The 13780-nt window shown below is 43.0% G+C and overlaps 1 protein-coding gene across 1 annotated transcript in view; it reads right to left on the minus strand.

The window, feature by feature from the left end:
- Nucleotides 1-13780, minus strand: part of LOC142571422 (late secretory pathway protein AVL9 homolog) — a 60711-nt gene that overhangs the window by 12689 nt on the left and 34242 nt on the right. Inside the window, exons 11-12 of the mRNA XM_075679757.1 lie at nt 7794-7928; nt 6498-6636 (exon numbers count right to left, since the gene is read on the minus strand). Of these exons, the coding sequence (XP_075535872.1) occupies nt 6498-6636; nt 7794-7928 (274 nt within the window). The remainder of the gene's footprint in view (nt 1-6497; nt 6637-7793; nt 7929-13780) is intronic.

The following is a 13780-nucleotide window of genomic DNA, read 5'->3' on the forward strand; positions in this document are numbered from 1 at the left end:
CTAAGGTTTAAGGGAAAGTCGAGGCAAGCAGGCCACGACACAGCAGCTGTACGTTGCACAGATTAGCGTACATTAGCGGCGCTGTTCAGCCACAGAAAAAATGGTACCAGTGATCAGCCACGCTCACTGTACACCCCGCTTTTTTAATGTGGTCCGTCCGTCCGTACGTCCGTCTGATGCCATGTGGCTCAATTGTTGTCTACTAACTTGAGCCACTATGTATGTCCTCAGGGCCATGGTAGTTCCATCAGTGTCATACAGTCACAATCATCCCATTCTACTTATGTTCTCATAATGCTGTCGTACCAAGTTCCATCGACGTCATTACATCATGATTATGTCATAGTTGTCATGCCGTCGTCGTCAATGCATCATTGACACACTATCATTGAAATGCATTTGTTGTCATACCATGGTCTTGATACCGTCATGGCCTTTCCATCGTCATCATTTTAACTTCATCATGCGATTCTCGTCATACAGCTGTCATCACGCCATCATTGTGCATTTGCCGCCATTACATTGTCACTAGGTCACCACTGTCACATTGTTGTTACACCGTTGCCAGCATCTCAGAAATGTTATCCAATTGTCGTACCTTTGCCACTCAATCAACATCATTTCTTCTTCATTCCAGTATAATTGTGCTATCGACAATCAATCGTGACTATGCTACCGCTGTCATGGAACTGTAATTGCATCATGGTTATTTATCGTCATCACTTCAGAATCATCCCATCGTCGTCAAGCCATTGTTCTCATAATGCCTTCATTGTTTTGTCGACATCATTCCTTCATCTTAATTCCATCATTGTCATTGCATGAGCTGTCGGCATATGGTCCTTGTCCTACCGTCATGAAATAACCTTGGCAAGCGATGGTCATAACAAAATGGGCCAATCACGGAGACAGTGTATATTACATATATATGAACCACTTTAAATCTCAGGAGGACCACTAGATTCTAAATAATGGTGCCTAAGTAAATACGGTGTGCCGCTATGTGGTCGCCATATTGCACGTAAGCTAATCACATTAAAGGGCCCCTGAAACAGTTCGGACAAATTTTGCAGTCGCGTAGGTACAGCTACATTTAATCATTCGCACCACAATTTATGTGAAGTGTCTCATATTAGGAGAGCTACGGACGATTACAAATTGCCGTCCTCCATAGCCATGCATTTCCTCCTCAACTCGTTCGCCGAATGATCAGGGCTATGCTCCACCTTCACTGGCTTTGCATCAACATGGCACATCACGTCGTCTACTTCCAGTTGCATAGGAGTGAGGGGGTGAAGCCCCTCCGCGCTCTCCGCCAGGTGCTTGGCAGTCGACCCCAAGCGAGACCTATTGAACCAGCATGCCTTACGAGCATTCTGTCGCAGCGCAGAGCGTGTCCGGTATTTTGGTAGCCACAGGCGAGCTGGGCGTTTCAATGGATGGGTGGAGGCATAAAGTCAAGCTGATGAAGAAGCTTTAGCGTAGACATATGTGAGCAACCTGATCAGTCTGAAGAAGAAACTAGGAATAGGTAAGAATCAGATGTATGCGTTAAGAGACAAAGCTGGCAATATCATTACTAATATGGATGAGATAGTTCAAGTGGCTGACGAGTTCTATAGAGATTTATACAGTACCAGTGGCACCCACGACTATAATGGAAGAGAGAAAAGTCTAGAGGAATTTGAAATCCCACATGTAACGCCGGAAGAAGTAAAGAAAGCCTTGGGAGCTATGCAAAGGGGGAAGGCAGCTGGGGAGGATCAGGTAACAGCAGATTTGTTGAAGGATGGTGGGCAGATTGTTCTAGAAAAACTGGCCACCCTGTATACGCAATGCCTCATGACTTCGAGCGTACCGAAATCTTGGAAGAACGCTAACATAATCCTAATCCATAAGAAAGGGGATGCCAAAGACTTGAAAAATTATAGACCGATCAGCTTACTGTCCGTGGCCTACAAACTATTTACTAAGGTAATCGCAAATAGAATCAGGAACACCTTAGACTTCTGTCAAGCAAAGGACCAGGCAGGATTCCGTAAAGGCTACTCAACCATAGACCATATTCACACTATCAATCAGGTGATAGAGAAATGTGTGGAATATAACCAACCCTTATATATAGCCTTCATTGATTACGAAAAAGCATTTGATTCAGTCGAAACCTCAGCAGTCATAAAGGCACCACGGAATCAGGGTGTAGATGAGCCATATGTAAAGATACTGGAAGATATCTATAGCGGCTCCACAGCCACCGTAGTCCTCCACAAAGAAAGCAACAAAATCCCAATAAAGAAAGGCGTCAGACAGGGAGACACGATCTCTCCAATGCTATTCACAGCATGTTCACAGGAGGTATTCAGAGACCTGGAGTGGGAAGAATTGGGGATAAAAGTTGATGGAGAATACCTTAGCAACTTGCGATTCGCTGATGATATTGCCTTGCTTAGTAACTCAGGAGACCAATTGCAATGCATGCTCACTGACCTGGAGAGGCAAAGCAGAAGGGTGGGTCTGAAAATTAATCTACAGAAAACTAAAGTAATGTTTAACAGTCTCGGAAGAGAACAGCAGTTTACGATAGGTAGCGAGGCACTGGAAGTGGTAAGGGAATACAACTACTTAGGGCAGGTAGTGACCACAGATCCGGATCATGAGACTGAAATAACCAGAAGAATAAGAATGGGCTGGGGTGCATCTGGCAGGCATACTCAAATCATGAACAGCAGGTTGCCACTATCCCTCAAGAGGAAAGTGTATAACAGCTGTGTCTTACCAGTACTCACGTACGGTGCAGAAACCTGGAGGCTTACGAAAAGGGTTCTACTTAAACTGAGGACAACGCAACGGGCTATGGAAAGAAGAATGATAGGTGTAACGTTAAGGGATAAGAAAAGAGCAGATTGGGTGAGGGAACAAACGCGAGTTAATGACATCTTAGCTGAAATCAAGAAAAAGAAATGAGCATGGGCAGGTCATGTAATGAGGAGGGAAGATAACCGATGGTCATTAAGGGTTACGGACAGGATTCCAAGGGAAGGGAAGCGTAGGAGGGGGCGGCATAAAGTTAGGTGGGTGGATGAGATTAAGAAGTTTGCAGGGACAACATGGCCACAATTAGTAGATGACCGAGGTAGTTGGAGAAGTATGGGAGAGGCCGTTGCCCTGCAGTGGGTGTAACCAGGCTGCTGCTGCTGATGATGATGATCAGTCTGCATGGTCCAGCCACCTAGTGGCGCAGAGCATAACCAGCCAAACAAAGAGCTAGTATTGCTCTAACCAAATGTAAAACATTTTAAACATTTACAAAAACAATGTGTTCCCGATTACGCGCCTCGAAAAATTTACACCACCAGCAAAGAAGAATGCACTTCGTAGCTGCTACTGAGTTTGGTTGAGCTCTTTGCCACCAGGTGGCTGCACCATGCAGACCATTCACATTTGTGCCCCTGCTCATCTCATTAAACGGCACGGTCAAATGGCTAGACCCAGTCTGCTTGCACCTGCGTTTACCTGAATACCGGACCTGTGAAACACTATTGTGGTAGTTATCCTTCGGCGTAAAGCGGCGGTTGCAAAGGTGCAAATTCTGGTGCCGATCAGATAGCCACAGTCCGATGCGCTGCAGCCATTCCACTCGTCTGCTGCCTTGCAGAGGTACGCAATGTCTCAGCTTGACATATTCTCAGTCACTACGTTTGCAGCCCACATCGCAACAAGGGCGAACCATGGTGCTTGCAAAAATAAAGATCGAGATCACACTGACCACGGAGCTCTCATCAACACGGAGCACATCGTAACACAAGCAGACGACACTGGCTTTGTGCTGCAAGTGCTTAACAGTAGTGAGAAAATGTCCTTGTGCATTCTCTTTCTGTTACTTACTTTCTATAGAAACAAATTAAGTAACATTCCAAATATTACGAACAAGATTTGGTTACCATAAAGTTGGAAAAAGTAATTAATGACGCGCCCTGGGCAGCCAATCGGATAGCTCGCCATACTAGCGTCACTACAGCAATTTGCGTCAAATGGTCAGGGACGGCTGAAAATTCAGCCAAGTGGCATGCTGCAATTGGTAGCGATGTACATTTTTAGAACCTTATAATAAATTATAGGCTTTACGCAGAGCAGTTAGATGCGTCAATTAATGTTCAGGAAGACCTACCCTAACGACTCAGTACGTTCGTACAAAATCATCAAATCGTTTCAGGGTCCTTTTAACTTCAATAAACATGTTAGGATGGGTTCTGCCGGAATTCTTTCGTCTTTGCAACACTAAAAAACTGGTCACCATTGTTCCCAGATTATTAAAACCTCCACTTCCTAGAGGTGACCGTGCTCAGGTATGAGATGGATGATCTGACATTCAATGGAGGTAGCACTGCGAGTTTGACAGCAGCCTCGCCTGGTTGGGAGTGTTAGCGAAACGCAAACTTCAAGAATTGCTACACATCACAAAGGTGAATCAAAATGACAAAAAGTTAGAAAGATATTTGCATTGCAATCGTGCTAAAGTGATTGGAAACTATTTTACTGGTGGGAGACTTGCTGCAAAAAAGTTCACTAGACTGTCTTCGGGTATCCAAGCTATCCCTCATATAGCAACCACAAGAGGAATCCACGAGAGAAATTTCGGTTCAGCTGGTTACAATGGGCCAAACAGAACCAGGCTGGGCCAGGTACCGGCCATGGTTAAAATCACTCGGCTGGGCTCAAGCGGCCTAACGCATGGTATTTTCGGGCTCAGGTCAGGCCTGAAAAACCGGCCTGTGCAGTGCTCTAGTACAGGCCACTGCTTGCCTTTCTCCATGTTTTGCCTTCTCGTGTCTTGCACATAGGTGGTTCCTGGCAGGGCAGATTTCTTATACTTATTAAGAATTTGCTCAGCCAGCACACGTGAGGCTGGTGCAGAGCAGCCTGCACAATGCCCTTCAGTCCTCTTGATGATGCTTGGAGAAAACTGAACTCAAGTGCAATTGTGAGCTACTTCCACTGTGTAGCATTTGCCTCAAAGCTGCATGATACAGGCATACGGTATTCTGCTGAGTTAGAAAATGAAGGTGCCAGCCATGGACAGGCCACATCTTCAGATGTTTTGTTTGAAGTAAAGTGTTTCATTTGACTTGAATTTGAGGTTGAGATTGATGGTTGCAACCTGTTCCGAGAATACTGCTGAGCGCGAACCATTCTCCACAGGAAATTATTTTTAGTACTACTTGAACTTAATGAATGAATGAATTAACCAATTAATAGACCATTCATTTGGTTACAATGGTTCATTCACCTAAGTAGGAAAGAGAGTGACAGGCGCATACAAAAAAAGAGGTAGGGGGGGACTTGAGCTAAAGTTTTTGTGTTTCAAAGTAACATCATACATGTGCTTTAGTGCATGTTTTCATAAAAATAGGTGCAGTTTCGCCCAAAAGGCAAAGCATCAATTTTGATAGCAAATTAGTAGACAGCTATACAAACTAAGTAGTTTTATCAGCCATTGAACTTGTAAACATTTGCTGACTAACTAAATTACTAAGTATGGTGTGACGTGTGCACAAGCACACATGAATGCATCTCACTCAATGATTGCGCACCGTTGACAAAGCACTGGAGAGAGGAAGCGCAGCAGCAGCAGCAAGTGAATTGACCTTCATGCTGCCTTTCACTTCATTGCGAATTAAGTGGCGAGAACACAGCACACATGAAGCTATCAGCACTTGACGCACTCTGTCCCCATCAAAGATCACTTTTAAGAAAGGGCCCAAGCGATTGCGCCATATGCAGCCACCGCTGCAGTAGAACGCCCCCTCAGCCCCCCCTCGTTTCCTTGCACGCGATCGAAGACTGGGCGCTTCCTTCTCACTTCCCCCCTTGTGAATGCAAGATTGAGCTGCCATGGTCGGCTCAACTTTGCATGCTTTCACTCACACATACCGCACATGGCGTGCAATGACTATGTTATCACGCTTGGACACTATACGGGGCATCACATCAGCCCCAAAAATGCGCCTGAAGTGTCCATATAATTGCTGTCACAATAAAAAAAAACCTTGTGAATGGAACATAGTTCCCCATCCCTTGATGATGTAATTGACAAGATTCAACTGTGCAAAAGCGTTCAAGGCCTCTTTTGTTAACGGAAACACAGGGCTCTTAAGGTATGAATAATGGCATCATACATTGAGCATACAAATTGAAAGTTCATTTTTAGGTTGAATGTGTCCACTGCTGAGCATAAAATGCGAAGAGGTCTTACAGCTATGCAAAGAGCTTCCTTTCATATAATACCGCACTGCAACAGAAACAAATATTTAAGGGAAAGACATTTTCTAAGTGCTTATGAGAGTGTAAATAAAGAGTGTAAGAAACGAGTGCTGAGAAACAATAAAAACCTAAAGCACGCCCTATCCACATAGCAAGACCAGCTGACTGACCAGCTGTACAAAACATGTAGCAACTGGTGAGTAAAAAAGCAATAGGTTTACAGTAGATTTACTGACATGTGCCATCAAGGAAAAGGTCCCGTGTGTCATCAAGGACGTTCCTGACTAAGTAGTCAGCAAAACGAAGGTCTTCCATGGTGAGGTAGAGCTGTCGCCGAAGGTCACTGTCTAAGATTGTAATTTTACATTCATCTACCTGCAAAGAACAAAAAGAAAAGGTCTCACTTCATGTGACTTCACATGTATTATATAAGGTGTTCCAAGCAACTGAGGCAAGCTTTGCAAGCTTGAAATGAGATAACATTTACTTGCTTGTCTTTTGGCTGCACATGCATTTGTTTGTGTGCGCATTCACTTGCGTATGCCCAGTTTCTGACATAAAGAACTTAAAAAAACAATTATTTGCAGCCAGTGAGTATAGCTTAGAATTGAAGGATACACTGGATAGTTTACACAAGCAGATATTAGTGTACTGCCATGCAGTAGTGAAGGTGCAGAAAACTGCAGCAATACTGTCAATGATGAAACTAGCCTATTCTTGGGAAAAGTTGTGCCCCCACAAAAACAGGCTACACTCAAAGAACAAAGATAGCAGCAAAAACAGTTGGCGATCGGTGAAAGTCTGATCAGCGGGTCAATCGCTTTGGCTTTTATACATCACTGGTCGAAGGTTCGAGTGCAATCGCTCGTGCCTGTGTGGTTTCCAGAAACCACTACACAATTCATGTTGCACATGCAATCTGATTATGCAAGGTTTGGCGAGGACATGCACGAAAGATAGAATCAACGATAACATTCGCGCAATTTCTAAATCATGCACTCGTGCCTTGTGCTGAGCAATGACGTTTAAGATTTGTTATCTTGTGAAAAAGCGGTCACTGGAGAAACATAAACAAGCGTGCATGTCAATATGTGGTTTCATCTATTTTATTTGCAAATTGTTTGTTTGTTCTATAACGCGAGGAGTTACTGCTCAGAAAAAAAAGAAGACATTGTACACTGTAGTTACACGTAGGTTAGTCATATGCAAGTGTACACACAGGGAGTATTCATGTGACGTGTACGCCACAGTGTTGCCCTATTCATAGCTTCTAATGTTCTGCTGGAGACAAGTGAATCAAGAAAATTTGTAGCTTTTCACCGTGCTGGCTGCGCAGCCTTGAAACATCAGTGCATACTCCCCTATTTTGTCATTGCTTATCTTTAAAAGCCACCTTTTACTCAGGTAACATCCTGAGCATATTTTAAGCAACCAGTAGTATTTCCACTGCCTTGTAAAACAGGAACTCGTTAGCCCCGCAGTTAAATACAACAAGAATGCATGATGACATCACATTGCGTTGCCAGCCATACCTCAACAATGACATCAAAAAGGTGCTTTTTTTGCTTGAACAGGTCATTTGTTGCTCCCACAACACAGCTTCGTATGCTGATGTCACTGAGTAGGTCTATGGTAGGCAGAGATACATATGGCAAGCATAATGAACCCTGGAGAGAGCAGGAAAAATATATTTTGATGAAGTACCAATTTTCACGGTAAAAAATGTATTAGTGTTCATATGAACTAAAATCAACATGAGTATTTTAGAATGTAACAGTATGAAATTTTAATAGTGCGAGCTTTAACAGTTTTGGTGGGCATGCAACAATGCTTCATCTCATCTGAAAAAAATGACACATGGTAACTGAAAGAAAACATCACACACAAAAGAGGGTAATGCAGCCATCATCATCCAACAATAGCCAGTCTTCTAAGACAACACCTCTGATGTTATTTTATTCAGTCTCAACTTCTTTAAGCATACAGCTCACTTGTCATTTTAGCCTGTTATTTTCCTTTTACACAGCTGCCTTAACATATTTCACTACAGTTGCTATGATTAATTAGAATTTATAAGACAAGGCCACCTTATGCAACATGAAGGATTACTGGGAGCACATTTCACTGCAATTCACAATAGAACAACACTGCTACCCATTAGTATATACCCATCAAAGTGAATGACAATTACAAATGTAGCGATAGCAAAGTAAATTATTTTACATTAGTGATCAAGAAGGCATACAAATGAGCCTTGAGTCAGTATCAATAATAAACACCCAGCATCAGTAAACAATTGAGGTTATTTTTAGGGGTGTGTGGATATCCAAAAATTTGAATACCAGTTGAATATTGCATTTTTCATATTCATATTCAATTCAAGCACCAAGTATTTGACATTTTTTAAAGATATTAGTTATGGTAGAATATCTGAAACAAATCTAACATATTGCAGGCTGTGTGGGAGCATACGTGATTACATGAGGTTGCTTCTATAGGACCAGAGATCCTGCAGACAGTTTTGTGCTATTTAGCCCGCTCCTGCCATGAAAATTTATTGCATAATGTAAACTCAGTCACTAGACGACTAAGGTTTGCATAAAAGCCAGCATCTCAGTGGCAAGAGGAACGGGTCTGCATCAGCAAAAGCACAACTTAGTGCAATGAATGGGAAGGGGGCAAACCGCCTTTTTCATTTTCCTGTGCTGCCCTCTGCCGCCCGCTGCTGGAAACGTTTTGGAAGGGTGCCGAGACTTTTGCCGCTAGATTTGTGTACCTGCACCCACGTTGAGTGCGTGTCAGTTGTGCATTTAGTGGATCACGAATCATTATTAATGGCTTCCCTGGGATAGAATGTCGTTCCTGGAAGCTATGAAGCACTCAATGACTATTGGGTGAGCAGGTCTGAGTATGCTGTTGCGTAAACAGTGTGGCTAATAAAGGCACGCTGGGTTCCCTTTGCTGGCACGACTGCCTTGGAGTTTGTTGTTGCTGATTTCTGCACTTGGAGCTTACTTTTGTATTCTTTTTAAATATTATTTAGATATTTCGCATATTCAAGAAGTCTTCGAGCGCAGCCTTCCGCGCCGGATTTATCAAAGCTGTGTACTTGTCTACATCGACATCTATGGACACAGATTGTCGTTAGCGTCAAACATTATGGAAAACGTGCATCGCTGATATGAAATAATGCCAATCGCAGCAAAACAGACATATCCACATATGTGCCGTGTTGTTCCACCTTGAGACGAGTCAATATGAGCTACCGAATCACTTAAAGAGACACTAAAGCGAAACAATAAACCAGTTTAGACTAATGAAGCATTGTTTGAGAACCCTGCAGGCAGTCATTTAAAAAAAATTGTTTGATTATTTGATGAGAAAATGAAGGGACAAGTATCAGTATTAGAATTTCGCGCCGAAACCTCAGCGCTGGTACGTCAGTGTGACGTCAGGGATTCCAAAGTATGTTTTCGCATTTGGGCCGCGTTGGCTGAGTAAAGGTTCCCGAAACTTGCCATGTTTAATATTTGGTTCCTTTAGAACACATTGTAGTAAATCTATACCGCTGTATATAATTAGTAGACCCTAGAAGATGCCATCAAAATCCAAGACGTCACTGCCCCCAGGTGCGGGAACTTGAGTAGGCGTCGCCACCCGTATTTCGTTCTTGCGCTTTTTCTGGCTTATCAAACGTCTTGTCATTGTAAGAGTGGTGTTTTTGGTATTGTAGAACGGTAATTTACTGATGCAGAAGAAATCATTTTTCCCTTTAGTGTCCCTTCAAAACAACGGCAAGTGCGACCCAGATAACATATTATGGGCTGTTACAGTTTGCGTGAGCCATAAAACATTATTAAAGAAAACTGTGCTCGCGTAAATTAAGTGCTCATTTATAGGCCATGTCATTCTTTCATGAAAACGTGGATACTATCACTGATACTGTTGATATAACTGAGCGAGACGGCTGCTGTGTACCAAATGCATCGTCTCTTGTTTCCTGTTTAACGAGGTAAACAGTACATCTCTGGAATTGAGAAATGTGTCAGCATAACAACACGTGCAGCGTAGAGTTTCATACAATAATTACTAGAGGAACTCTGGTGCTAGTGTCTATGAGAGCTGCAATGAAAGCAGTTGTAGCAGCATGGGAATTATGGGAAGTACATAAATTTGCCTAAACTTAACTTCATCCTTTTGGCTTCAAACGGCTTTGTAACTTCGTAAACTCGTAATATTCAACAATGTAGTGCATAATAAATAATTAAATAAACATAATTAAAATCGTCCGACGGCAGGATTCGAACACAAGAACTCTAGCACGGAGGCCTGAGACTGAAACCATTAAGCCACGGACGCATGTATCAACAAGTGAATGAAATGCCCTTTTGAATTTATTGCAGGCATGCCAGTGCCTTCAGACGCTTGGCACGTTTCGTTTTTGGCCACATGGACAAGCTCAACCATTGCAATTAATAGCAATTGTGTGTGTTCGCGGGGTCTCCTGCACTTCGAAGAGTATATATTGCGCTGAAATTTACGACAATAAGTTTTCTATAGCGTAATATAAAAAGCCACAAGAACGTCTGAATCCACGAGCACGAAGATCAGACAAATCCATGTACTTTCCATCATCCCCATGGTGGTACAACGACTGCAGGACCAGGGTTCCCTCTAGTAATTATTGTATGAAACTCTATGACGTACAGACACACCCATCTACGTAGCGAATGCGACCGCCAGCCTACCAGTATAGTGACGTACAGTTGTTGGCATAGCGTTATGCCGCCACTTGCCACTTATTGTGTATGCGCCGTGCGAAGTGAAGTGTAGTTGATTTCAAAACGCTAAAGACAGAACTGAACTGTAAAAGCAGTTTCCTCCATCCTAACTGCTTATACAATTTAGTTCAAGTCCGCCAGCAGTGGGTGCAAGAACACGATGGCACCAGGCTTCGCTTAACAAGATCAACATTGGCTTAAACTACATGTGCACGGCTTCAGAGGGTTGAAGCGTGTGCATTTCAACTTTGTAGGCATGTTTTGACTCACTTTGAGCATGATTAATTATATATACAAGCGAAGGCACTGTCACTATCGTGTTGTCACTTCGACGGCCGATCACGTAGGGTTCGGCCGAATGATGGTCAGCACGCCGATTCTATCAGTGCCACCGGCAAGAAAGACCGCCACAGTGTGACTACTCGTGTTCGTCAGTTGCGTTGTTGTCGGCCTAGTATGATAAAATGATTTCAGTGACGAACTGTACTGAATTGCCGGTCAATCGGTGACATGAGCATCTTGTCGGTCTCGTATCAACACAGTGTTACCACACCTTTAACGAGTACGTGAAGTCAGGCACACGCTGCCAGCCCCAGGAAGTCAGGACCGATGCTGGAAGAAGACTTCATCAACAACGTGATGTTTTTAAGTGTCACCCAAGTGTAACGCACAGGTTTTTCGTTAAATTTGCTAGCCATCAACAAAAGGCAGTAACTACATGGCTAACGGTGCAGTCCTAACCACTCGGACGAATTCCTGGCCACTTTCTGTTTTAAAGTGGAGTTGTAGTCTTATGTAGTCTTATGCATCTTATTTTTGGCAGCGCAACGAAGTCGAGCTACCAGTGGACTTTCAACGCTGTACATGGCACGAGTTTTGCAACAGCCCGCATCTTGGTGCTTTTTTTTTTTTTTTTTCGGGGAACTTTTTGGTACGCAGCGACGTGTGCAACCTCTTTGAAATGTTTTGCGACTGAATCGCTAGGGCAGGGCACATGCGCCGCCATGCCATGAAAAAGGCGGATTGCGCAAAGGAGTCCTACTGCAATAAAAATTTGTTGAAAGTAAAAGCCTACTAGACCGATTCACTACAGTGATATTTCTCCAACACCCTCACTATGAAAACGTATTTTAAAAATTCTAAGATTTTACATGCCAAAACCATGATGTGATTATGAGGCGTGCTGTAGTGGGGGACTGTGGAAGCTTTGACCACCTAGAGATCTTTAACATGCCCCCAATGCACGGGACACAGGTGTTTTTGCATTTCGCCGCTATCGAAATGCGACCGCCGCGGCTGGGACCTCGTGCTTAGCAGCGCAACACCATAGCCACTAGGCCACCGCGACAGGTATGAAAACGTGTTGGCTGCTCACTGCATGCCTATCTGGCCCTTCTGCTCAGCACGCCATGCTCTTGTTACAGCATTTCAACATAGAGTGAGGGGTGATTTGCGATGGGCATTACCACAATGCTTGCATGCAAAGCCCCCATGTTAAAGGGCACTATTGAATATATAGAAGTATGAGAGCGTTAAACATCCTTATTTAGCATTATAATACTAATATATTTTTTTATTCTTTAAAGCAATCATAGGTGCCTTTCTTTTTCTTCAAACCCCATGTTATATTTTTGGTTGTGTTGTATTCATCCAAATGCAATATTTTGACAGCAGTGAGCCGGTCAGACATCTCACACTGAAGGAAAACCACACATGCTGCACTGAAGGAGCATTACTTGCATGCAGTGCAAAATGTCGGGGAAAGGAAAGACACTGTGTTTCTGCAGCTCTTTTCTAACCAATAGCCATAGCAAACAGTTGGTTTTGGGTGGGTGCCAGCACAGCTTTTATCTCGCTCATTTATCATTATTGATGCAGCACTATCTAAAGTGCTGAGCTGATCACTTCATGAAAAATGCACTGACAAATGGGACAGGGCCAAAAGCCCTTGGATTTACAGGCACTTGATGCTGTATAATAATGCACAGGATGGTGAGACCATAGTGTGTAATACAAACTTTTACTGTAATGGCTTACTAATATATGTTTTACTGTTAGCAACATAAGTGCAGTGTTCCAACATGTTAAAGAAATAATGACTGAAAGGTGGGCAAGTTAGTGTGGATTCATAACTTTGCTTGGGCAGCATGATGTAACATGGACAAAAGAAGAGACAAAGAAATTACGTGTTAAAAATCTTGCTAATAAATGCAACTGCATATCAATAATTGATATTCTATTCAATATTTGAAGCTAAGTATGCACATTCAATTCATACTCAAAGATTTTGATATCCACACACCTGTAGTTATATTTATTTCAATGTTACACATACCCTCGGAGACTATTATTGAGAAGGGCAGTCTGTTTGACTCAAGCAGTGGAAGACAATGAGTCAGTTCAGCAGTGTAAAGAAGAGTTGATAGACTAGCTACTAATGGCAGTGATGTATATTATGACCTCTAAGATTTGTTAACAGACTGCGAAGTGCAGTCTCGAATGACATATCAGCACAACGGCACAATGGCACACTAGCACACACAAGGACTGCACCTGTCCTTGTGTGCTCTCGCTATGATAGTTTATTCGCGCTGTTAAAACATGTTTGCTAATATGCACCAACTCGCCCAACAACAAGTTATTCCATTCTACAACAAGAATAGCTCTAAGTAGAGCTGTCAGTAGGAAGAGCTGAAAGCTCTATTTTGTGATAATACATACCTAGTAGGGGTATAGTT

This window comes from Dermacentor variabilis, chromosome 2, assembly GCF_050947875.1.
Source record: "Dermacentor variabilis isolate Ectoservices chromosome 2, ASM5094787v1, whole genome shotgun sequence".
NCBI classification, from domain to species: Eukaryota; Metazoa; Arthropoda; class Arachnida; order Ixodida; family Ixodidae; genus Dermacentor; species Dermacentor variabilis.